Source organism: Rhinatrema bivittatum, chromosome 9 (assembly GCF_901001135.1).
Source record: "Rhinatrema bivittatum chromosome 9, aRhiBiv1.1, whole genome shotgun sequence".
Taxonomy (NCBI): Eukaryota; Metazoa; Chordata; class Amphibia; order Gymnophiona; family Rhinatrematidae; genus Rhinatrema; species Rhinatrema bivittatum.
The window spans coordinates 109,151,927-109,179,567 of record NC_042623.1 but is presented as its reverse complement, the minus strand read 5'-3'; the positions used below and the strand labels follow the sequence as shown (position 1 = coordinate 109,179,567).

The 27,641-nt window shown below is 42.0% G+C and overlaps 1 protein-coding gene across 1 annotated transcript in view; it reads left to right on the top strand.

The window, feature by feature from the left end:
• The window catches only part of ADAMTS20 (ADAM metallopeptidase with thrombospondin type 1 motif 20), a gene marked incomplete at its 5' end in the record, with an annotated part of 339,654 nt that overhangs the window by 206,358 nt on the left and 105,655 nt on the right, over window positions 1-27,641 (top strand). Inside the window, 4 exon segments of the mRNA XM_029617296.1 lie at window positions 2,652-2,778; window positions 5,496-5,706; window positions 6,946-7,110; window positions 20,442-20,606. Of these exon segments, the coding sequence (XP_029473156.1) occupies window positions 2,652-2,778; window positions 5,496-5,706; window positions 6,946-7,110; window positions 20,442-20,606 (668 nt within the window).

The window sequence follows — 27,641 nt, the reverse complement described above, 5'->3', positions numbered from 1 at the left end:
CCCCTAGTCCTTCTATTATCCGAAAGAGAAAATAATTGATTCACATTTACCCATTCTAGACCTCTCATAATTTTAAAGATCTTTATCATATCCCCCCTCAGCCATCTTTTCTCCAAGCTGAACAGCCCTAACCTCTTTAGCCTTTCCTCATAGTGGAGCTATTCCATCCCCTTTATCATTTTGGTCGCCCTTCTCTGTACCTTCTCCATCGCAATTATATCTTTTTTGAGATGTGGTGACCAGAATTGTACACAGTATTCAAGGTGTGGTCTCACTATGGAGCGATACAGAGGCATTATGACATTTTCTGTTTTATTCACCATTCTCTTCCTAGGTACGTGTGGAAGTTGCTATATTATAAACAATTTACCTGAATATATTAGGCAACTTATTTGTCCAATTTTACACATAATAATAATTTATCACAATTAACATCTTTTATTTTTGGAAGGGAGGTCTGGATGAACTGGGGGAGTTTAGGGTGAACTGAAAATGGGCTAGATGAACTGGTGAAGGTATTGGCAAACTTCAGATTTCAGGTACATATGCCTTTGCTTATAAATCAGGGTTTTACGTGTACATGTTATATATTTTGTACATACTAATGTTTATAAAATAGAGAAAGTATGTGCTTTCAATGTGTAACCCCTGGATGAGATGGATCCTTTAATTGGCCCCTAGGGGAACATAGAAAGACAAGGGATTGTTAGGAGGGACCCTTTCTGCACACAGTTCTCTCAGTTCTCACCAATTTCTCACAGTTCTCCATTGATAGAAATTATAATCTGAGTTCCAGGGCTCTCTGTAGTGGGGAACAATAGTTCCTAGGCCCTTTTGCAATAAACCCTGCACAAGCCCCTTTCCATCCTCTGTAAATTGCACTGATAATCTCCCAAGTCTCTAGCAGCAAACCTCACACTGAAGTAAAGTATTTTCTAGGGATGTGAATTGGGCTTCGGACGATTGAAAATATCGTACGATATTTTCAAAATCGTCAGAAATCGGGGACTCCCCCAAAACGATAGGAAAACCCCACAAAATTGTTCGTTGGGGTTTTCTTATTGTTTTGGGGGAGGGCGGGAAAAACGGCACACAAAAATAACCCCTAAACCCACCCAGACCCTTTAAAACTAATCCCTTGGCTTCCCCCACCCTCCCAATCCCCCGAAAAACTTTTTACAGGTACCTGGTGGTCCAGTGGGGGTCCCGGGAGCGATCTCCCGCTCCCGGGCCGTCGGCTGCCACTAATCAAAATGGCGCCGATGGCCCTTTGCCCTTACCATGTGACAGGGTATCCGTGCCATTGGCCGGCCCCTGTCACATGGAGGGAGCACTGGATGGCCGGCGAAAATGGCGTGGGCCACCAGTTCACCCAGATCTCCCATCCAAAAACTATAAAAAAAAAATAAAAAAAAAAGACAAGTGCAATTTCAATTGTATGAATCAAATAGCAGATTTAAAAGCATGCAGAGAAGTTCAGTAATGTATGAGTGTGCACCGCTTACAAAATAGCAAGCTGTAGGTATACTTCTGAACCCTGCCCTAGAGTGCTGCTAAACCATTCTGTTTTTCCTTGTTAACTTTTATGGATGACATAGCAAATACGCCCTTACTCTTGAGGGTTATAAAACAGGATATACATGCTACTTGTGTGCATATATTTTAATTTTATATGTGCAACCTTGTGTAACTCTTTGAAAATCACCTCCTAACTTTATACTTCTATAAACACAAAGTACAGTATATCTGTTTAGTAGGGATGTGCATTGGTTTGCAATGAAATAGGAAATAAAGATGATATTTCCTATTTCATTGTATTTCGGGGGGGCTGACAAAACGAAAAGAAAACCCACGAAATTTCATGTGGTTTTCCTATCATTTTTTGGAGGGGAGAAAGGGCGCATTTGAAAAAAACCAAAACCCAAACCCACCCCAACCCTTCAAATTTAATTAATTACAAACCCCCACCATCCTGACCCCCCAAGACTTGCCCAACCCCACTCCAAGACTTGCCGAAAGTCCCTGGTAGTTGGCGGGGGTCCCGGGAGCGATCTCCCCCTCTCGGGCCGTTGGCTGCCAGTAATCAAAATGGCGCCGGTGGACCTTTGCACTTACCATGTGACAGGGGCTACTGGTGCCGTTGGTTGACCCCCTGTCACATGGTAGCAGCAGTGGCACCGGTAGCCCCTGTCACATGGTAAGGGCAAAGGACCACCAGCGCCATTTTGATTATTGGCAGCCGACGGCCCGAGAGGGGGAGATTGCTCCCGGGACTTCCACTGGACCACCAGGGACTTTCATTAAGTCTTGGAGGGTTCGGGAGGGTGGGGTGATTATAGTTAAATAATTTGAAGGGTTAGGGTGGGTTTTTTTGTTTTTTCAGGTTTTTCCCGAAATAGAAATGAAAAACGTTTTTGGGTTCGGGGAGTGGACTGAAATGGCCCACCCCAGACCCAAAAACGAAACACCAATGAAAAGAAATGTGTGCATGCACATCCCTACTGTTTAGTAACATTATGGATGTTATTCTCTGCCACACAAGAAATTAGCATGATGAATAGAGGCACTGAAATGCTCAGCTTCATAGTTATTTTAGAAGCATTTTACAAAATGATTCTAAGCATCAAAACTTTCTAAATCTGTTGTTTAAGGTATTCGTAGAAGGAAGATCATATGTGTGAGGAAGAGTGATCACTTGGTTGTCTCTGACCAAAGATGTGAACATTTACCTCGCCCATCAGCGGAAATAGAACACTGCAATACACAGTGTGAACTAAGGTAAAACTGGATTAAATAAAGAAAATACTTTCCTTTAAAACATTTAGTTTTCCAGTCTTCAAAGAGACCTTTTCAACCCAATACACTGCCACTGCTAATATATAGGGTCATTCATCAAAATGCATTAATGCCATATTGCATGGTGTTAAGCTGTGCAATATGCCTGTAATGCAATTTGTGATATAGATTGCAAATAGCATCTTGGCCATTTCTGGGCTAGGGAAGAGAGAGAGAGAGCGAGCCTCTGGGGAGGCTGTTATAGTAGTCAACTCTTTTATATCAGTATAGGATGGCCAGCTAATAACTCGAGGTGAGGTTTTGGTGGTGGTGTAGGGTTTTGGGGCCAGTTTGTCATGTAGAATGAGACATACAAACAACACAGTATGCCTCAGTGATGATTTGACATCATTTGGAGTGAGGAAAGTCTCACAAAGATGAGATTTCTTCAATGTTCTCTCACCCTAGCTTGATAGTACCCTGTTATAGAGGCCATCAAGCTAGGGTGAGAGAACAGTGTAGAAATCTCATCTTTGTGAGACTTTCCTCACTCCAAAAGATGTCAATTTTTCACTGAGGTGTACTTGCTGTTCGTACATCTCACTCTGCATGTCAAACTGGTCCCAAAACCCTAAACTGCCACCAAAACCTTAAACCACCACCAAAACCTCACTTCGAGTTATTAGCTGGCCCTCCTAAGGTTGACTACTATGAAAGCCTTATAAAGAGTTTCTGTGTCTCTCTCTTTCTCTCTCTCTCTCTCTCAAACAGAGCATTTTGCAGGTAGCAAAATTCAAGTATCACAGGGTACAAAAACTTTAACACATGCTGCAATGCACTACCTATGCAAAGCACTAACATAGCATATGATACAGTAATTCTAAAATTATCCTAACCAGGTCCCTTTTTTATCGCGGGCGCTATTTTTGCTATATTTATAGCATTTTGATGAATCTAGGCCCCAGTTTGGATCCTAAGGTTGTGGTACCTTTTAGGGTTGTAACATCCAATTGGCCACAAGCTTGGAATTGAGGAACCTTTATTTCCCACTCCTGCAGGTATCTTCCTCTTGTATCCTTTCTGTCAAGCCATGCTGTCATTACTAACATCCAGCACTTTAGAAGTTAGGCCAGAGGTCACACAAGTGATAAGTGTGTTTCTACTTTGTTCACCTGTAATGTGTCCTCTTAACCCTTTGAAACCTGAGCACCAATAGGAGGGTTAGTTTACTGTTACATATTGTGTGAGTCAGTATAACAATGCTGTGAAAGTTATGTGGAGCCAAGAATGTACGTAGTAATAGAAAATGATTGACATGAGAAGAGCAGATGCAGTGGGGTTACCTGAATTAAAGAACTTGGGATCTAAATAGAACACCATTATTAATCCTGAACCTTGTATTTTAACCTGAGGGCTTCCAAAAGAAAGCCAACTTAACTTTGAGAAATTAGTGAAGTTCCCTGTTTATTTATTTAATTTATTTAAAAACATTTATTACCCGCTTATAATGGACCTGCCATACATGGTACATGGTATTAAGATATAATGCTGTATAGTCTTATGAGGATAAAATAACTGTAGCAGGGCAATTTTCAAAAGCCTGAGGGGCGGATTTTAAGAGCCCTGCTCGCCTAAATCTGCCTAAATCCGGGCGGATTTAGGCGAGCAGGGCCCTGCGCGCCGGTGCGCCTATTTTACATAGGCCTACCGGCGCGCGCAGAGCCCCGGGACTCGCGTAAGTCCCGGGGTTTTCAGATGGGGGCGTGTCGGGGGCAGGCCCGATCCGCGCGGCGTGGTTACGGCCCGGGGCGGTCCGGGGGCGTGGCCGCGCCCTCTGGACCCGCCCCCAGGTCGCGTCCCGGCACGCTAGCGCGCGGGGATTTACGTCTCCCTCCGGGAGGCGTAAATCTCCCGACAAAGGTAAGGGGGGGGTTTAGACAGGGCCGGGCAGGTGGGTTAGGTAGGGGAAGGGAGGGGAAGGTGAGGGGAGGGCAAAAGAAAGTTCCCTCTGAGGCCGCTCCGAAATCGGAGCGGCCTCGGAGGGAACGGAGGTAGGCTGCGCGGCTCGGCGCGCGCCAGCTATACGGAATCGATAGCCTTGCGCGCACCGATCCCGGATTTTAGCGGATACGCGCGGCTACGCGTGTATCTACTAAAATCCAGCGTACTTTTGTTGGCGCCTGATGCGCCAACAAAAGTACGCCAAATCGCGCTATTTGAAAATCTACCCCTGAGTGTCTGAAAACTGTCCACCCTAAATCTAGCTAAAAAATATGCCCAGGGTTTCACAGCACACATATATTTAGCTGGGTTAAGGGTAGGCATTCCTGGGGATGTATTTTGGGACGGATTAGGTAACAGCCTATGTGTATTGCATTTTCGTAAAGTCTTAGTAGGTTGTTGTAGTCATAGGAGGTAATTTTAAAAGGCGATACACTTGTAAATGTAACATACTATCATAGCAATTTTAAAAAGCCATTTATGTGTGTAAAATGTATTTGCATGTGAATATCCTATGAACAATTCAATGGCATATATAATATCAATTTTCAAAAGCCCACTTACACAGGTAATGTGCATGTACATGTGTAAACCCCAATTTTAAGCATGTAAATGCTTTTGAAAATCAGGCCCACAGTATTCTTACAGATTGATCATGATGATGATGATTCTCTGATAAAAACCATATTTTAGCTCTATATAACAGTTTGTACTTGTAGGTGGCATGTCATTGGCAAAAGTGAATGTTCATCACAGTGTGGACAAGGGCTTCGAACTTTAGACATCCACTGTATGAAGTATTCCAGTTCAAAACGACACAGTGAACCAGTGGATGATAAATACTGTGGAGATCAGCCCAAACCTCCCAGGAGAGAATCTTGCCATGGCAACTGTCTGGTAGCAAGTTGGCAATATACTGCATGGACACAGGTAATTCAGATGCTTGTGTTCTGGATAACTGCAGTTCTTGTGTTGTCTGTTCATGTATTGCAACAGCTTGATGGCACCTGATATTATATGTTTCACAAAAGAAGAATTCATTTACCTGGAATGCTCTTCATTGTGTTGGTGGACCTATTTTTTATAATGTGGAATTATGAATACAGCTCTCAATAAATAACATTGAAGAGCTTTATAGTTACACAGTGTTAGGCTCCAGATTAGGAGTTAGCACCCAGGAAAAAGATCTAGGCGTCATAGTGGACAATACATTGAAATCGTCAACTCAGTGTGCTGCAGCGGTCAAAAAAGCAAACAGAATATTAGGAATTATTAGGAAAGGAATGGTGAGTAAAATGGACAATGTCATAGTACCTCTGTATCGCTCCATGGTGAGACCATACTTTGAATACTGTTGCAGTTCTGGTCACCTTATCTCAAAAAAGATATAGTTGCACTGGAAAAGGTTTAGAGAAGGGCAACCAAAATGTTAAAGGGGATCGAACAACTCCAGTATGAGGAAAGGCTAAAGAAGTTAGGGTTGTTCAGCTTGGAGAAGAGACGGCTGAGAGGGGATATGATAGAGGTCTATAAAATCAGGAGGATTAGAAAGGGTAAATGTGAATTGGTTACTTACTCTTTCAGGTAATAGAAGGACTAGGGGGTACTCCATGAAGGTAGAAAATAGCACATTTAAAAAATATTGGAGAAAATTGCCAGAGGATGTGGTTAAGGCAGTCAGTGTAACTGGGTTTAAAAAAGGCTTGGATAAGTTCCTAGAGGAGAAGTCCATAAACTGCTATAAATCAATAGGGAGTAGCCACTGTATGGGATCATTTTAATGTTTGGGTACTTGACAGGTACTTGTGATCTGGATTGGCCACTGTTGGAAACAGGATACTGGGCTTGATGGACCATTGGTCTGATTCAGTATGGCATATCTTATCTTATCTTCTTATGTATATTGCAAACTTTTGAAAATTCACTCAACTCACATATAGGCCACTTACACACATAAACTGCTATTTTGTGTGCACAAACCCTGCATAAAACTTTGAAAATGAACCCCATAGTGTCTCTAGGTAAAAAGTGTGACAATACAATCTGTCCTTAATTCTTTCAGTTGACCTTGCATCTTGTTATCCAAAAATTAACATGAAAATTGACTAGTAATTCAAAGGACATAATGTTAATATTGTTTCTCATGTTTTATACTCTAACCCAAATAAGTGTTCTAAGAGCTGTGGAAGAGGAGTAAGATCCAGAGAAGCTTACTGTATGAACAATTTTGGTCATCGTCTTGCTAATGGGGAATGTAATGAGCATCAGAAGATTGTAACCCAGAGCTGCAGTGAGGCATCATGTTCTGAATGGGCCACTAGTGAGTGGAGTGAGGTAAGGTTTGGAATCTTGTAACTTTAGTCTGCTGTTAGACAACACCTGTGAGTGCAAATATATAGCATAGTTTATTAGATACTAATTTGCCTATTAAATTATTTGACATATTGGAGGTAATTTTCAGGGGCACAACACACATGAAACTTTGTTTTATGCATGAAAGTGGCTCTTTGAAAATAGCTCTTGATGTAAGTATGTGCCTAACACAATTTTGCATGTGCATGCATTTGTACACGCTTAATAAATATGCATTTCAGGGAGCAGAGCTGGGTCAAATTTAGAATTTATGCTCATACTTTCAATTTTTAAAAGTATTCATGGAAATGCACATGCTTAAAGTTACACCTGCCCTTGAGCAGATGCAACTTTGTATGTGTATGCTGCACAGGGTTCTGTGCACAGCCATGAATTTTCAAAGTGGATCTATGCACTTAAATCCACTTTGAAAATTCTGGCTAAAGTCTGAGGGTGAAAAACATGCAGGCTGTTTGAAAATTACACTCTCCTTCTTTTTAGTGGTCAAGGTGGAACATCTTGCAGCTACTGGATCATCACATAACCCATAGGGCTCCCTGGGCTAGGAACCTTCTCTTGTGGCAAATGAAGACACTTCTACTTCATGTTTAGATTTTCCAAAATTAAAAGCATATACTGAGAAACTTGATGAATTGTGATGAGCTGACAAGACATACATTTCCTTCAGCTAATACCCATAAAATAAATCCAGACTTAAACATTTCACAAGAATACGTGGCCTCTCTTGATCCCAGTTACTATGCCAGACTACTTCAAAGAATTTCCTATATGCTGGGAATCCCCTTATAGGTACATGAGTAATGCTGGTAAATATCCTCCTTTCCTGAATCTTTTGAATGACCAGGATAGGGCATCCTGGACAAGAATGATATCCTTTTTACTCTTGTGGCTCAACTTTGAATTTTCCTTGGTAGTTAAAAAACCCAGGCATAAATGGTTTACAGTGAGCTCTGGTAGAAGAAGACCTGTGACTCTGAGACACCCGTTTTCCCCATCTTTGAAGCATTTTGTATCCACCCTCACTCCTACAGAGAAGTCAACCATCCAGGATTCAGAAACCCAGGAATAATTGGATAACAGTTTGTTCTGGCAGAATAAGGCCTTTGATGAAGAGACACCTTCTCTCCCCGCTGTTCCCTTACATAATGCCTTTTCTGCATTGGAAAACGAAGAAGCCGCAGCAACAGAATATGAAGAGAAATCTGAAAGGGAAGTAGTCACCCAACGTACCCATAACCCTCCAATAAGATCAATTGTCATAAAAGAAAGCTTCTTATGCTGGGAGACTCAGTCATCAAGAGGAACTAATTTGGAAACTCACTTTAATGGGAACACAAGAGTTAAATACCTTCCAGGATCCTCAGCAAGTAGAAATACCAACCAGATAGTCAAAGCAGTTATGGAAGAAAGTAAGGACTCTGGAATCAATGTTATCATCCATCTGGGGACCGATAACCTCACTAGAAATGGTATCCATAAAGTACACAATGTCTTCCAAAATCTAGGAAAGAAGATTAGACAAATGGCAAAAACTGTTGCCTTTTCAAAAGTATTACCTGTTCATGGAAAAGGAAAGGAAAGGCTATGCCATATAGATAATTTCAATTCCTGGCTTAAAACCTGGTTTAAAGAAAGTAGTTTTGGATACATTGGAGGCTAGGGCCATGCAGTGCCCATACAAGGGTGTCCAGCCGCCCTATGTGGTGATATCTCTCTCTCTCCTTGCCACCTGACTGCCCCCCCCCCCCCTCAAATCACATACTGTACACCTCCAGAGCTGCATTTCCGCATGCCATCTCTGCAAAATCCACATTACTGTTGCCCCCTACTCCTGTTCACCTTCCAAAATGCCGCCCTCATGTCGAACTATAGTGCCCTAGGCAGCTGCCTAGTCTGCCTAATGCTCCTGCCAGCCCTGAGGCCATGTATAGAGCAGTAAAAGGTTATATGGTAGGGCTGGCCAACATTTGTCTGTGGCAGGAAAGAGGATGCTAAGTGAGAAATTCAGATCATATATTATTAGGTATTTACACAAGAGAACGGGGGTGGCAGGATGTGCCCAGTGAAATTGGCAAGTTGCCTCCAAGAAATACAGGAAATGGAAAGAGAGAGTAACAAAATCAATGTTCAAAAAAGCAGAAAAAAGTGGATAGAAAGAGCAGCTGGAAACTATGACCTCAAATGCTCGTAGTCTGGGCAATAAAATCCCAGACTTGCAGGCCCTAATGGAGGTGGACTTGGACATTGCTGCTACATGGTTCACTGATTCTCGTGATAGGGATACAGGCATTCCAGAATATAGCTTGTTTAGGAAGGACAGTGAGGACAGAAAAGGTTGAAGAGTAGCTCTTTAGGCCAAAAACAATATCCAAGCAACTGAATTGCAAGGGATGTGTGGTGGAGAAGAAGCATTATGGATCATCCTAAAAAAAGATGATGGTGCTTCCATTTTTACTGGTGTGATCTACAACCCTCTTTGTCAAACAGAACTGGAAAGAGATCTGACTGAAAACATCCAAAAGGAGGGAAAGAAGGGAGAAGTATTGCTTGTTGAAGATTTTAATCTGCCAGATATGGATTGGAGTATCCCTTCTGTGGAATCTACAAGAAGTAGAGAGATAGTGGATGTCTTTCAAGGTGCTCTACTCAAACAAATGGTAATGGAATGCATGAAGGGGGTGTGATACTCAACTGGGCTCACTAATAGCGATAATGTCTCTAATGTCCAGCTAGGTGAGCACCAGTGATCATCAGACAGTATGGTTTGATATCGTGAACAGGATACAGAGAAGTCACATGAAGACCCGAGTTTTGAATTTTACAAAATGAGGATGTTTTGTCAAAATGAGGATGTTCCTGGAGCAAGAACTAGACGACTGGGAGAAAATGGATGAGGTGAAACAACAGTGGGCCAAATTAAAAGGAGCTTTTACAAAGGCAGCAAATCTGTAAGTTGGAAAATTTAACAAAAGTTAGAGGAAACAGAAACTGATCTGGTTCTCAAATGAGGTGGCTGAAAAACAAAGGCAAAAAGAAGTAAAAAGGATCCCAAAAAGAGGAACACAGGGAAGAATACCTGGTGAAACTAGGGGAGATGAAAAAAGAAATCAGGAAAGTAAAAGGCCAAACAGAAAAAAGGATTGCAAATGAGGTAAAGTGAGGTAACAAAACATTTTTCTGATGTATCAGAGAAAGAAGGAAGATCCAAAGTAGTATAGTGAAACTGAATTGTGACGAGGAGCAATGTGTGGAGAGAAATGAAGAAATGGTGGAAATATTAAACAAATACTTCAGTTCAATGTTCACTAAAGAATACCCCAGAAAAGGATTGTTGCTGGTTGAAAAGACCGTAGGCGTGGACGGGACAGACAAAACTCCATTTACTGAAGAGAATGTATGGGATGAGCAAAGTAAACTGAAAGTGGACAAGACCATAGGGCCAGATGAGGTACATCCCAGGATACTGAGGGAGCTCAGAGATATTCTGGTGGGTCCACTGAAAGACCTGTTCAATAGATTCCTGGAAATGGGAGTGGTGCCATGAGATTGGAGATGTGTGGTTGTGGTCCCTCTTCACAAGGTTGGTATCAGAGAGGAGGCTGGAGGCTGCAAACTACAGGCCAGTTAGCCTCACCTCAGTGGTGGAAAAATTAATGGAGACTCTAATGAAGGAAAGGTTAGTGAACTATCTACAATCTGGTGGGTTGCTGGACCTGAGGCAGCATGGATTCACCAGGGGAAGGTCCTGTCAGATCAGTCTTTTTGATTTTTTTGATTGGGGACTAGAGATTTGGATCAAGGAAGAACGCTCGATGTAATCTATTTGGATTTCAGCAAAGCTTTTGATAGAGTCCCAATAGGAGGCTTGTGACTAAAATGAGAAGCTTGGAAGTGAGCGCCAAGATGGTGATGTGAGTTACAAACTGGTTGAATGATAGGAGACAGCATGTAATGGTAAATGGAACCTGCTCTGAAGAGAGAATTATATTAAGTGGAGTATCTCAGGGATCAGTTTTGGGACTGGTTCTGTTCAGTATCTCTGTGAGTGACATTGCAGAAGGGAAAGAAGGTAGTTTGTCTATTTGTTGATGATACTAAGATCTGCAACAGAGTGGACACGCCTGAAGGAGGAGAGAGAATGAAAAGTGATTTAAGAAAGCTTGAAAAGTAGTCAAAGATTTGACAGCTGGGTTTCAATGCCAAGAAGTGCAGAATTGTGTATCTGGGATATGATAATCCAAAAGAGCTGTATGTGATGGGGAATGAAACACTGATGTGCATGGGCCAAGAGAGAAACCTTGGGGTAATAATATCTGGTGATCTGAAGACGGCGAAGCTATGTGACAAGTCAGTAACTAAAACCAGAAGAATGTTAGGCTGAATCGCGAGAGGAATAAACAGCAGGAAAAAAGAGGTGATAATGCCAGAACAGATACAAGTTCTGCAAGTTTCATAGCCCAAAGTCTGCTCACTCAGGATCTCTTGCCATATACAATTCCATAAAACCTTACCTGGAGTACTGTGTTCAGTTCTGGAGACTGTATCTCAAAACAATAGAGATAGGAGGGATGCGGTCCAGAGAAGGATGACCAGAATGGTGTGGGGTCTGTATTGGAAGACTTATGAGGAAAGGCTGAAGGATCTAAATATGTATACCCTGGAAGTGAGGAGATGCAGGGGTGATATGATACAGACCTTTAGATACTTGAAAGGTTTTAATACTGATGCACAAAATTCAAACCTTTTTCTATTGGATAGGAAAAGTAGAACTAGGGACCACAAAATGAAATTCCAGTGTTGATGACTCAGAACCAACATCAGGAAATATTTCTTCATGGAGAGGGTTGTTTGAATGCCCTCCAGAGGAGGTGGTGAAGAAGAAAACAGTCAATTAATTCAAAGGAGCATGAGATAAACACTATGGATACCTAAAGGTTAGAGGATGGAAATGAAGAGAGGGTGCATGGGGGTAACCTGCATGGAGTGGCAGTTATTACCCTTAATAGAAGGCATGGATATTACTACCCTCACTCAATAGCCTTGATACTCTTGATACAACTGCAACATCACTCCCCGCTTTGACGGCGGGGGGAGGGGGCAAAAAAAAAGGGGAAATGGATAGAGACATCAACCAACATGGACCCTGACATTTACAGTCTGGGGTACTGACATGCAGACTTAAGGGAAAAAGCCCAGTATGGCTTCTATAGCCAATTCCCAAAGCAAAGAATGTGAAGCAGCATTGTCTGAATTATCAAGAAGGCTCCTCTCCCAGTAAAAATGTTGCTAGCAGTAATTTGTTATGAGTTTAATAGTTTCTTGGTTTTGATTCAAAATATTACTACCCTTATCATATATGCTTGGGGGTATTCTGCTTAGGGGTGTGCATTCGTTTTTGACGTATTGGCAATCCGCAATGTATATGTCCCTATTTGTTGTATTCGTGGGGTCATGAAACGTATGGTGAACCCCCACAAATACAACGTATCTAACGAATAAACCCCCCACTCTCCTGACCCCCCCCCCCCCCCAAGACTTACCAAAAGTCTCTGGTGGTCCAGTGGGGGTCCTGGCGCGATCCCCTGCACTCGGGCTGTCGGCTGCTGGTATTCAAAATGGCACCGATAGCCTTTGCCCTCACTATATCACAGGGGCTAACCGGTGCCATTGGTCGGCCCCTGTCACATGGTAGGAGTAATGGATGGCCAGTGCCATCTTGTGTCAGGAGTCGTCCCCCCCCAAGACTTGCTAAAAGTCCCTGGTGGTCCAGCGGGGGTCCTGGAGCGATCTCCTGCACTCGGGCTGTCGGCTGCCAGTATTCAAAATGGCGCCGATAGCCTTTGCCCTTACTATGTCACAGGGGCTACCGGTGCCATTGGTTGGCCCCTGTCACATGGTAGGAGCACAAGATGGCGCCGGCTGTCCATTGTTGTTCCTTTTAAATATAAACATGATAGGAACCAAAAATGTCAGCAATATAATAAATTACTAACAAAATACCTTTAGAAGCAGAATCCACTGAATAGCAGTCTGCTTTTCTGCATAATGCACAGGTTGAGCTATTCGCAGCTATTCCTGTAGTGTTCTGAATGGGGGTAGGATAGAGAGATTATTTTGTAAAAGCCAAGTTTCCAGTGTAGTGGGTGGTTTACAAAAAAGGTACTATAACTGATAAAATGTCTCTTCCAAAAATTTTGAAAACAGTGCCAGACCAATGCACTGCTGTTCCAGAGCTGTGGATAATATGTACAGTTCAAGTTAGCAATTAGTTGAAAACTTTTACAGTTTTAAGTTCTTTCCACCATGATTTAGAAAGGCTATAAGTCTCATGGCATGGATTCACTAAGCACTAGTTTTAAACTTGTTACAAATACTGGCCTTATTCAAAAGGTTTTTACCCTTAAGAGAAACATGGGGTAACCTGCACGGAGCAGCAGTTACTACCCTTAAGAGAAACATGGGGGTAACCTGCATGGAGCAGCAGTTACTACCTTGGGAAGCTTGCTGGGCAGACTAGATGGACCATGTTCGTCTTTTTCTGCCGTCATTATTATGTTACTATGTTAATACGAATGAGATAAATTGACCTTCAATGGCGGCAGTGCATGCAATTCTACCTCATGCACTTTCATTGTGGATATCCTGAAAAGCATATCTATTTGTAGTACTTCAGAACCGGAGTTGCCTACTCCTGGATTAGTCAATGAATGGAGGAAGCTTTCCTGTAAACTAAGCTACTTGAACACATTAAGAACATAATTTTCAAATAGCTTGAGAAGTTGCAAAATAGGCGGGTGCTTTTACTACAGATGCTTTTGTAGTTAATTTTCAAAGAGGAACTTTCTGGGTAGCTTCTCCTTGAAGTTTATCTGGTGTAACACACCCAAGCTAAAAGTGCCCATGCAGTTTGCATCTGTTATATGTGCAGGCGGATGAGGTGCGCTAAATTATTTAATAGCGTGCATATTTTTGAAAATCCTATGTTCATGTGATTCTACTCCCCCAATGCCTGGGAATGCCTTTTTCTGACCCAGCTAAAAGTGCCTGCTCTATGAGAGTTTGTGCATATGTTTCCCACTGCTCCGAGAAGGGCATTTTTCAGATAGGCCAATGTCCTTAAGTAAATACCTTGAAAATTACTCTCAGTATATCTGGGTACATTGTTATCCGTTAAAACATCTACCGGTAATCTTTGTAAACTCAACTTCCAGAGTCTTCAATAGAAGATTTTGTCAGTTATTGACCCCTGCAGTTGTGTTCCGCAGTCCAGGGTAGGTTGAGTAAATTTAGGGAAAATGGTAATTCTGTCTAGAATAATTATATCCATTACAGTTATTACCATTTACATTGTCCAAAGAGGATTTTAAATAAGTTAATATGCATATGAGCCAGATGTAATGAAGAGATTTTGTGTCAATGGGAAAAATGGTCCTATGTCTGTTTTTAGCTGGAATACAATGTGACCCAGGATTAGTCTGAAGAAACTGCAGCTGCCTATGGAGGAAGACGGGTTAGGACTTCCTGATTTTCCTTTATAAGAGCTGTTTAGTCAGATGCAATTGATTTTTGAATGGTTATTTAAGAATTACAAGTCCTGCGAGCCTGAAATAGAACATAAAATGGTACAGCCCTGATCTCGAAATGCCATTCTTTTAGATGGGACAGTCCTTTAATATTTACTGCTGTAAACACTTGGCATCACATCAGAAAACTATGGGGTAGATTTTAAGAAATTGCACGCGGGCGTCCATGTGAGTGCCCCGACTCCCGCGGCCTTCACTCGTTCCCTCAAGGGCCGCTCTGACTTTAGAGCAGCCTGAGAGGGAACTTCCTAACCCTCTAACCTAACCTCCCTTCCCCTTCCCCTAACCCTCCCACCCCCTAGCCCTATCCTAACTGCCCCCCCCCCCCCGCCTCTAGGCAGGCGCAAGTTGTGCGCGCCAGCAGCCTGCCGGCACGTGATCCTCTGACACAGCGGCAAATGGCCGCTGTGCCAGAAGCCTCTGGCCCCGCCGCCTTCCCGCCCCTTTTTTGAAGCCTTGGGACTTAGACGCGTCCCGGGGCTTTACGTGCGTAGGGCTTTTAAAATCTGGCCCTATTTGAACTATTTGAAAAGACCAGGACCAGACATTTAGCCTGGCCCATCTTAAAGCACAGCCCAGAAGGGACTCCTGGTCCTAGGGTGTTTATCTGAACAGGGGATTAAGAGAGTAGGCCTAGGAGGGAACGGAGAATCCCTTGGGTGGAGAAAGGCAGATATCCTGCCGAGACCATGAAGGTTGGAATTCTTGATTTATGCTACTGAGGTAAGCAGACTGTTTTTGTTATTGTTCTGCTTTACTGTGAATAAAACATTTTCTGTGGAGGAAGGTTGGAGTCCAAACTGTTCTGTCCTCCAGCCCCCTTCTAAAGCCTAAGACCGCTCGCATGGCATCACACCATCCCACAGTAGTGCCCAGGACAAGGTACTGTCACAAAATAATCTGATAATACAAAAAGCAAATAAAATCAAATTAAGCAATAAAAGAGTAAGCACTTAAAAAAAAACACAATACCCCACATAGTAACTAGAACATAATATAGGCAAACTGTACATAGCCGGGAAAACAGTAACCAAATGCCTTTTCTTCTTTCTAAACACTATGGAATAGCACTGAATTTGTGCCAGGCATGGAAAATAATCTGTTCAAAAAATGGGCTCACAAAGGTATTCATAGAATTCTTGATTTGATTGATCCAGTGACGAATGATAAAATGGGTTCATTTCAGTTTTTGAAGGAGAGATTTGATTTAGATTGCAAGGATTTTAATGCATATCTAAAATGCAGGCACTATTTTTTTCAAATTAGAGGAACAGAAGGGTAAATTGGAGTGTACACGCTTGGATTTATATTTGTTCACTCTTTTCAGAGTAAAGGCAATTTGTTACAGCTTTATTATAAATTTCTCAGCAGGCAGACATCTCCGGGTATATTGTCAGTATTGCCAGGTAAATGCTCAGATGAGGTGGACGATGAGGGCTAGAGGATGCTCTTACTGGATTGCAAGCACTTAAACAAGCCTCACTTTCAGTTTATTTCAAGGGAGCACAATCTCTTGGATATAAAATGGGCCTCCGTCTTTCAGATAAATGTATTAAATGTATTTCACAGATTGGGTCACTATTGCATTCTTTCTGGACGTGTAGGAAAAGTCAAAGTTTCTGGCAACATATTCAGGGGATAATTTTCCAAATGTTCAGCCAGGTGCAAAATCCCTATGGAGCTTGCACCTAATTGTCAAAGGGAAAGTATGCATGTAATGTACTTTACCTTTGAAAATTACCAGAGGTAAAAGTACCCCCAGACTTTTGCCCCTGCGTTCTGTGTGGGTGAAATATCTATGATTTATTTATTTATTTATTTTAAGTTTTTCTATACCGGCATTCACAATATATATCGCATCATGTCGGTTTACAATTAACAAGTGTAGAACAAGAGGTTATAAATAACATTAAATAACATAGATAATAATGGTGATAGTAAATAGTAAACATTAAACAAGTGAAAGTTAAGTGTTGCAGTTACAATAAAACAAGGGAGTAATATAACTTGGAACAGAAGGAAGAAGCTGGGGTTTAAATAGAGAGAACATAAATGCCTATCAGTGCAATAGAGTCAATAATGAATTGCCCTGATACTGTGGAGTTAATTGCCATGTTAATGGCAGAGTCTAAGTGACTAGTCAAAGACGGATTAAGGTTCAGTTTAGGTCGGGGAATGCTTTCATGAATAGCCACGTTTTGAGTCTTTTCCTAAATGTGGGGAGGCAGGGTTCCTGTCGCAAATCTGGAGGGACGGTGTTCCACAGTGTTGGTCCTGCGGTGGAAAAAGCCCTGTCTCTGGTGGTTATGTGCCGCATGGTTTTGGAATGTGGTACTTGTAGGGATTCTCTGTAGGACTCTCTGATTGGTCTGTTGGAAGTGAATTTTTTGAGAGGAATTTGAAGGTTGAGCTGAGAGTGTTGATGTATGGTTTTGTAAATAATGGTTATGGACTTATATAAGATTCTGTAGTGAATTGGTAGCCAGTGCAGGTCTTTGAGGATTGGTGATATGTGGTCTCTTCTCCGAGTGTTTGTTAATATTCTTGCAGCCGTGTTTTGAACCATCTGAAGGGGTTTAGTGTGAGAAGAGGGAAGACCTAATAGTAAAGAGTTGCAGTAATCTAGTTTAGCAAAGATTATTGATTGAAGAATTGATCTGTAGTCTTGAAAGTGAAACAGTGGTCTTATTCTTCTTAAGACTTGGAGTTTATAGAAGCAGTCCTTAGTAGTTTGATTTATGAATGATTTTAGGTTTAGCCTGTTATCAAAGATAGCTCCCAGGTTTCTTACTTGTGGAGTTTGTAGGTTGGGTGGTGGATTTGTGTAGATGCTACTGTTTTCAGAGGAGATTAGGAGGAGTTCGCTTTTTGAAGCGTTTAGTATTAGATTTAGGTTGGAGAGGAGTCCGTCAATTTTTTGAAGACAAGATTCCCAGAATTCAAGAGTTTTAGTATAGGATTCTTTGATGGGGATGACTATCTGGACGTCATCGGCATATAGATAGTGTTTAAGGTTTAACTTGTTTAGAAGTTGGCAAAGCGGGAGCAGGTAGATATTAAAGAGCGTTGGTGAGAGGGAGGAGCCCTGTGGAACTCCTGAAGAGGAAGAGTAGTGCTGAGATTCTTTGTTGTGTAGTTTAACTTTGTATTTTCTGTTCCCTAAGAATGATTTGAACCACGAAAGTGCTGTTCCTGTTATTCCAATATTTGCTAATTGAGTTAGTAAGATGGAGTGGTTAACCGTATCAAAGGCAGCTGAGAGGTCCAGGAGGATCAGTAAGTAGGCCTGACCTTTATCCAGGCCCATGATAAGGTAGTCAGTCAGAGAGATTAGTAATGATTCTGTACTTAATGATTTCCTGAAACCATATTGGGTCGGGAACAGAATTTTATGTTCTTCGAGGTAGTCTGAGAGTCTGGAGTTAACTAATTTTTCCATCACCTTGGCTATGAACGGGAGATTGGATATTGGACGGAAGTTGGTAGGATCGTTGGGGTTTAAGTTAGGTTTTTTTAAGAGCGGTTTGATGGATGCAATTTTCAGGTCGTCAGGATAGATTCCTTGTGCTAGTGAACAGTTAATGATGTCTGTCAGAGCGTTTGAGATGGTGTCTGGTATTAGCAGGAGAAGTTTGGATGGGATGTGGTCTGATGGGTGTGATGAGGGTTTCATTTTCTTCAATGCCGAGAGTATCTCTGACGTAGAGAATAGTTCGAAGGATTGTAGAGTAGTGTCTTTGTTGTGATGGAAGTATAGGTTGGATGGTTCTGAAGAGTTGGGTCTCAGCTGTGTTATCAGGTTGGAGATTTTGTTGCTAAAGAAGAGGGCCAATTCCTCAGCTTTCTCTTGTGCTAGGTTGGCAGGGATGTCCTGAGTAATGGCTTGTGTTAAGTTAGATACATAAGCAAATAGGGCTTTGGAATCAAAAATAATATGGTGGATCTTCTGTGCAAAGAAGTCCCTTTTTGTTTTTAATGTGGCGTTTTTGTATTGGTGTAGTGCGAGTTTGTAAGCGGAGAGGGTGGTCGGTGTTGGTGTTTTCCGCCATTTGCTTTCCTTCTGTCGGAGGGAGTGTTTGTGTTTTGAAGTTCTTCGTTAAACCAAGGTTGTCTTTTGGCAGTGTTCTGTTTGAGTTTTTTTGTTGCCAGTGGACAGAGTTTGTTTGCTGCTGTTTCTGTTATCTTGGACCAAGAGTGAAGGGCTGAGTTGGCTGAGGTGATGTCTATGAGTGGGAGTTCTGGGACCAGATGATTGTGTAATTCCTCTGATGTGCAGGATTTCCTGTATATAAATTCTGGAAGTGTGACACATTTTTTGCTTGTTTGTTCCAACGAAAAGGCCGAAGATATTAGAGTATGGTCAGACCACGGGATTGGTATGCATGTGGGTGGAGTTGAGTGTGAGATGCTTGAGTTAACAAATATGAGGTCCAGGGTGTGGCCTGCTCTGTGGGTAGGTTTGTTTATGATCTGTTTGAAGCCTAAAGCCGACATGGCGGTTAGGAAAGATTCGCAATTGGTTGAGCGAATGGGGTCGTCGACGTGTAAATTAAAATCTCCCAATATTATGGCAGGACGATCCAGATTTAAGTGAGTTGCTGTTAATTCTAGTATGGGTGATGCATTGGAGTCCAGCAGGCCTGGGGGTGCGTAGATTAGAAGGATTTGCAGGTGGTCTGATTTGAATAGGCCTGTTTCGATTTTTGAGGGTGAGCTAATTGGGAGTTGAGTAATTTTTAGCTCTTTTTTGGCTGCTAGGAGGATGCGTATGGATTTGAATGTATAGTCTACATGTTTTCTTTTGCAAACCCACCCAAATCTTGCCCTTTTAATCCAATTAAATCCATGCGCCCTGTGGACCCACCACGTGTACTTTCTGCCAGACTAAGGGAAAGGGATTTTCAGAGAACCGGTTTACCTGAGAAAATCGCTGTTTACCTGGATAAAAGGCCTTGAAAATTGCTCTCTTACCTTTTTCTTAAAAAAAAATGTGGATTACCATCAACAGATATATCATGCTGTGATATCTTATTTGGTAATATCACGTTTTAAGGTTTGTGAATTTTAGAAACCAATTTTTGCTCCAGATTTTGCCCTTTGGAAAAGCAAGGTCCTTGACTTGGATATAAAACCACTGCCTTTGCTTGCCCTGAGAAGGGCTACACATATTTCTGGGATCCTTAGTGTAAATTCGTCCATCATCTTTCTGCCAAAGACAGACACGTGCTGCTGTAATCCTTGAGATAATATATTTTCTGCTACAGGAAAGGATCAGGACTTGGTTTATTAGTTTACTTCATTTTATTTACACAAATGTACAATACTTCAAGGTTGTAAGTTAAATGTTAAATGCTTAGTTCACATTGATATGATTATTGTTTTCTTTTAAAATTATTAACATGGATACAGTGAGAAAGATTTTACATAAGCAAGTGCCTTCTAAAGGAGCAATTGCCTTCAGAATTCTCTGCTGGCTGTTTTTCATGTTTCGGATATCGGATGGTATTTTCAATAAAATATGATGTTGAAAAAAATAATTTTGCAAACAGGGTATCCTGTTTTGTTACTTTGAGCTATAGTTTTTCAGCTCTAGGTTTGTTGAAATGAAACACACCCTGGCTTGTGTGGTCAAAAGAAAAATAGATATTGCACATAAATGACTTTACACTTTGATTAGTTGATTAATGGATTATTGTATTGCATCTCTAGTGTCTTGTGACATGTGGGAAAGGCACCAGGCATCGACATGTGACTTGCCAACTAAATGATGACAAGCTGGGAGATAACTTTTGTGATTCCAACACCAAGCCAGAATCAGTAAAGTCATGTGAGCTTCAAGAATGTGCATCTTGGCAAGTTGGAGCTTGGGAATCAGTGAGTAGAAAAACATCACCCTCATCCATTCAATTCACGAAGGCTGCATTCTGTAAATTTCAGTAGTGTGTAAAAAAATATGTGCAGGAAGAAATCTCCATGGGACAGAATTCAATATGTCCCAGGCCATCCTATTTTTTTTTTTTTTTTTTTGCATCATGAGAAAAATTGCTGTTAGATGAATATTTCCAAATAGTTGGTAATTTATACATTGCAAATGTTTTACAAATTGGGACCTGATACTGTATTAAAAGCAGCAAATTATATTTAAAGCAGCAATACTAGCAAAAAGAAAACAAAATCATCAATGTTATTTTCAGATAAAACACACAAAAACATTACAATCTCATATGTTCATTTGGATTTTTTAGTTTATTGCTCAACAGATAACCGAGTTTAAAGCTTTTAAAAGCACCATCTATTTAGCTACTCCCATCACTATGAAAGTGGGTAAATTAAAGTACTTATGTGTTGGTCCTGTTGTGCACACCCCGTCCGTGCTCAGCCTGCGCATGGGCCTGCTCACCTCGCTAGTTCCTCTGCAAGTCACAGGTTGGCCTCCCCAGCGGCAGCCACTAGCTCCTCCAGGCCTCGGCGTCCTGCAGCGGTGGTCACCAGGCCTTCCACTGCACACCAGGCCTCAAGTCGGAGTTCAGCGTCCTCAGTGGTGTTGCCCTACGTGCGCGCGGACCGCCCAGCCTCTTGTAGGGCCAGGGGCGGGTCCTAGCTCCGCAGCACATCCTGATTGAATGTACTACATAAGGAAGTTCCTGCCTGCACTTCTTTGCCTTGGTAATCGGGTCGGCACTGTAAGTGTACTAGTTTGCCTCTGCGTTCACAGTCTTGTTCCAGTCTTGTTCCAGCGTCCTACTGTTCCAGCCTTGTCCAGTGTCCTCCTGTTCCAGTGTCCTGTTCCAGCGTCTGTCTGTCCTGTCTCCCCAGGTAGTACCTTTGGACTGACTCTCTGGTACTGACCCTCTGCCTGCTCCTTGACCATTCTGCTCGCTGCCTGGTTCTTGACCTCTGCCTGCCTTGTGACCTCATCTGACCTCTGGAACCTGACCCCTGCTTTGTTGACTACTCTCGGACTGATTCCTGGTATCTGATCCCCCCTTTGTTGACTACTCCTCGGACTGATCCTCGGAACCTGACCCCTGCTGCCATTGACCACGTCTCCTGATTCTGTCTTTGTCCCTTGCCTCGTCATCGCCTACGCTGTACTGGCCTTTCCTGATCCTCCAGGCCTACAGCCTAGTGACTGACTGCGCTTCCTTGTTGCTCGTGGGCACGCCTGTCTATTACCTCTCTGGGAGACCCTGCGAGACCCACCTAAGTCCAAGCGGCCCAGGTCCCTATGGGCTCCACCTGGGGGGGCCATGGGCTTCCAGTAGTGAAGCTTATCCTAGCCTCTGTCTCCTCCTGTTCTCTGCCCCCTGGGGGCAGGTGCTTCCTGGTCTCTACCAGGGAGCTGTTCCACTCTGCTCCAGGACAAGGGTCCACCTCCAAGTGCAACAGGTCCTTAGCAGAGCCCCATAGTGTTCAGGCTAATGTCTGGAAAATTTCCATAACTGTAGACTTTAATAAAAGGAACACATTTTTTAAAATCATGGGGCAGGAGGGTTTGGGGTGGAGAGAGCGTAATGAAAGGTGTACATTGACGCGTTTCATAAAAAGCATAAGAACATAACATTTATTAGGACTGTGAACAGAAGGGTACAAATGAGAACAAAAGAGGAAGAAGCAAAGAAGCAGAAGAGCCAAGCAAAAGAAAAAGGGATTTTTGGAGACACTCTATAGTACTGCTGCTTTAATGAAATATTATAAAATGTAATTTCTTTTTCAATTTAAATTAGGCCTTATTTGAAGAGTTTTCAAATTCAATATAGAGTTCAGTTTTCTTATTCAATACAAAACAGTCACATGCATATGACACAAAGGGGCTGATGCAATAAATATGCGCAGAAAGCGGGCGCTGAACAGTCAGCGCCTGCTTTCTTAACGTGCCCCCGGCGCCCCCAAGGGGGGGCGCCTTGCAATATTTAAATTAGGGGGTCATGTTAATAAGGAGGTGCTAGGGATGCGCAAGCAACTCTAGCACCTCCTTGCTAATGAGAACCCGATTGGCGTCGGTTTTCCTAAACGCCGCACAGCCACATAGCCAGGGGGTTCAGGAAACAGATGCTTGTCATTTGAGCGTCTGTTTCCTGCACCCGACTGCTAGTGGGGGGTTTTTTTCTATTTTTTAACGTTATTTAATTTTGTTTTTCCTCCTACTTAATATCAGAACGATATTAAGTAGGAGGCAGTACAGAAAAGCAGTTTTTTCTGCTTTTCTGTACTGGCTTAAGGAGTGCTCAGCAATTAATGCCTGCTCGATTGTGAAGACAAATGGTGAGTAGACATACGTGTTTTCTGTAACACAGTGACTTACAGATGGTAGCAGTGTGAGAACGAAAGATAGTAGTGCGGAGAAGAATAGCAAACATGCTTCTGAGCTACCTGCCATGAAAGGGGAAGTTGAATGTGAGGCCTATCAGGCAAAGTAGCGTTTTGCTGAAGCTGGCTGCCCCTCAGCATGCTCTCCTGGCATCATGCAGGTTGACATGGTGGATCTGGGGGGAGATCTGGACGTATCTCCATTGGTACTTCGTGTCATACAGCAAGATTATGGAATACACAGCAGAGCAGCACTATCTCTGCCACCCATCTTGTCCAAACAGCGAAAGTGACTTTTGAGAAGTCTGAAAGTGCATTTAATTACACATTGGGTAGCACATAAGGCATCGTTGTACCTCCTCTCTGCTGGCATGTTCGGACTGGCAATGGGAGTGAGAAGGTAGAACCAAAAGAAATAGATGCCGGATATCCTTTAAAATGCTTTATTTTGGTGGAGACGTATTAAAATTGCCCGACTCTGGCCGAGTTTCACCACTTATTGAGTGGCTGCCTCAGGGGCTACGATAAATACAAATTGAAAAATTATATAGACATAATTAAAACAAGTGAACATTAACAATGTGACTTACAAAATAAATAACTTACAAAAGTAAAACAACTTAAAACTAATGTGACATTAATACACCAACATATAAAATGATGAAATATAAATTGAAACATCAGACTTAAAGGAAGGGTAACTGTGTTAAATTAAATTAAAATAACACCTGTATACGTTAGGAAATAAGGAATCAAGTTGAAGTAAAACCACCTAAAATAGCATAAAAATATTTTAAATGAAATTGACTTAATGCAATCTAGAGGACTGATGATACGTTGGGTTTCGTATATAAATACAGAATTGTATGTTTGACTAGGTTGTGGACAAAAAGAGCTTCACAATGATCTCAGGTTCTTATAATAAAGCAGGCGTCCATGTTATCCACTTAATATGCCCTACCCTCAAACTAAAATATCCTCTCAGAGGTTTTGTTTTAGTATTTGCACTGAACTATGACTTGTGACTCCTTTTTCTACAATTTAAGAATGTAGTGGTTGAAAGACTACTTTAGAAATTTTTGTTGTGAAGCCAGGTACTTGAGAATAATTAATCCAGAAATGAACTGTGAACCCATGATTTTAAAAGGCTGGTACACAGCAGCTAAAATGCTGTTTGGGGTTTAGGGGGTTGTGAATCCTAGCTGTACTGGTGTCCTGCCGTGAAATATATCTGGTTTCTATTTCACTCCCATGCTGGCCTGTCCCAGCTAGAGAAGCTGATGTATGAAGCTGGAAGCTGTATTTGGTGCTGCTGCTGTATTTGGCAGGCACCTGGGCTCTTCAGAGAATTAAACTGGTATGCATTAGTCCTTTTAAATCGGTTTTCAGCTGTTGGTATTAGAAGTTATGTCCTGTGTGGCATCCAGTAATAACTTGTAAACATTCTTTTAGCTGCTACATTATTAGGCAAAAACAATACAACATAAATTGCCTCATTATGAGACAAATTCTATACCAAGGACTGAATTCTAGAGGAGGAGGATGGAACCTTTTAAGGGCATATGTTCTGGTAGCTGGATGCCTGTTGGATACCTTAATTTCAGAATCCTCTCATTAAACAGCAGTGAGCAGGATTAACGCCGTTTCTGACTGGGCCACACACAAAAATACACAGTGAAAAACATCAACAGCACAACTTCCACTTACTCAGCTTTTTACTTTCCAAAAATAACATTTAACTGTACTTTTGATTGGGTTTTTAAAATTTTTATTTTACTACTTTTAACTCCCCCCTGCGGGAACACTTTCCCTGATGAGGACTGTATCGCTCACCCACAGTGGGAGAAAACTTGAGCACTGTGGATTGAGGGCAGGAAACTCTCCTGCGGGGCCTCCAAGAAGATTTCACAGTTGAACAAGATGCAAAAACTCCATCCAAAATAAAAAACCGAAACACTCTGTTCCAAACGGAAAAAATATTTACTTAAGTTAAAAAAAAAAAAAAAAAAGTCCAGCAGGTACAAAAAAGTAATAAAAAGTACAAGAAATAGTTCTCCTCAACAGTAGATAGCACAATAAATCAAAGGCCGTTCTTATGTACTTCTCCAATTCCTCATGCACCTTTAAAAAATCAAGCAGGAAAAAACTTGGAACTTGATATTCAGTGCCCCTTAGCCGGTTAAGTTCTAACTTATAGGAGATTCATCAAGCTGCAATAGGGCTACAATATCCGTTAAACAGCATATATTGCACAATAAATGCTATAATGCACAGTATAGCCCTATCGCTTAATGGGTGAGGGCCTTGAAAAAATTTGTTGCGCTTTTGTTTTCGTTCTGAGGGTGGGCCATTTCAGGTTCACCCCAGATCATTTTTTTCAAATTTGTTGCACCATTTCAGTAAAAAAAAAATAATTCAAAAAGAGCCCCCCCCCCCTCCTCCAGCGGATTCCCCGCCCCCCCCCCCCCCCAGGACTCACCACAAACACAGAGTGTGACCTCTCATGCCCAGGTCGGCTGCTGCCTTCATTCAAAATGGCACCGGCAGCCCTTTGCCTTTAACTTGTGACGGGGATTGCCCAATGACACCAGTAGCCCCTGTCACAAAGGACAGCCGGCACCATTTTCAATGAGGGCTGTTGCTTGCCCAGGAGCACGATGGCACTCCCGTGCTCCCCACTAGACCATCAGGTATTTGTGGTGTGCTCTGGGGGAGTCCGCTGGTGGGGGGACTCCGTTTTTGAATAAATGGGAAGGGTTGGAGGTGGGTTCTGGGTTGTTCTGTTTTTAAGCTTGAATTTTTTTTAAAACCCCCAAAAAATGATAATAAAAGCATCACAAAATGTCTTCACTGTGGAGGGCAGCACAAACTTTTGTTTTTCCCAAAATGCAACAAAATAGGTAATATCACCTGTATTTCCTATTTTGTTGCAAATGACTTCTTACCTCTACTATCTCAGCGATATCACAATATTTATTTTATTTATTTATTTAGAGTTTTTATATACTGGCAATCATGAAAACATATCTTGCTGGTTTACATAGAATGGGGGTGCAATAAAATACATAGAACTTAAGAACATAGAACTAGAACTGTGGTGACAGAAGGTACAGTTACATTTAACAAAGGTGGCCAAACTTGGAGTAGGAAAAATAGAAAAGAGGATAGAAATGGTTAAACAATATACAATTTAAATGTAGTATACAAAATAAATGTTATAAACAAACGGCAAGGTGATTTAGGAGTTATTGGATTGTGTCATTGAGTTGTGTCCGGAAAGGCTTGCTTGAATAACCAAGTCTTAAGTTTTTTCCTAAAATTTGGGAGGCGGGGCTCCTGTCTGAGGTCTGTAGGAATGGAATTCCACAGTAGAGGGCCAGCTGTGGAGGTGGCACGATCTCTTACGGTGATGTGTTTGGTCGTTTTCGCTGGGGGAACCAGGAGGGAACCTCTATATGCATCTCTGGTAGGTCTAGTGGAATTATGTACTTGGAGAGGGAATTGGAGATCGAGAGTGGTGAGTTGATGTATCGTTTTATAGGTGATAGTTAAGGCTTTATACATGATGCGGAAGTATACGGGTAACCAATGAAGCTCTTTCAGGATGGGTGAAATGTGGTCTCTTTTCCTTGCGCCTGTCAGAATACGGGCAGCTGAATTTTGAACCATCTGTAGTGGTTTGGAGTATGATGAAGGTAGACCTAGCAATAGGGAGTTGCAGAGGTCCAGTTTCGAAAATATGACTGCTTGGATGATCGTTCTGAAGTCTTGAGCGTGGAAAAGAGGTCTTATCCTTTTCAGGACCTGGAGTTTATAGAAACAGTCTTTGGTTGTTTTGTTGATGTGTGCCTTGAAGTTTAGCCGGTTATCTATTATCACTCCTAGGTCTCTAGTTTGTGTGGTAGGAAGATTGGTGGGAAGAGTACTGTTGTTGGTGTTGTTTTCAGGCGAGATAAGAAGGATCTCAGTCTTGGAGGAATTTAAGATGAGGTGTAAACTGTTGAGTAGTTGTTTGATTTTTTGGTGGCATGATTCCCAGTAGTCAAGAGTATTAGAGTATGTGTCTTTGATAGGGATGATGATTTGGATATCGTCTGCGTATAGAAAAAACTTTAGATTGAGGTCGGTGAGAAGTTGGCATAGAGGAAGAAGGTAAATATTGAATAGAGTCGGAGATAATGAAGAACCTTGTGGGACTCCTATGGTAGAGTCAAATCTTGAGGATTCCTTGTTTTGGAGTTTGACTTTGTAACCTCTATTGTTGAGAGAGGTTTTAAACCAGGAAAGGACGGTGCCTCTGATTCCTATGGATGACAACTGGTTTAGGAGGATAGCGTGGTTGACCGTGTCAAACGCTGCGGATAGGTCTAGCAAGATCAAAAGGAATGAGTTTCCTTTGTCGAGGCCCAGTAGGAGATGGTTTGTCAAAGAGATAAGGAGAGATTCTGTGCCTCGGTTTTTTCGGAATCCGTGTTGTGGGGCGAAGAAGAGATTATTGTCTTCGATGTAGTTTGACAGTTGAGAGTTGACTAGTTTTTCCATGATCTTGGCGATGAATGGGAGGTTAGCTATGGGTCGGAAGTTGTTGGGGTCCTTCGG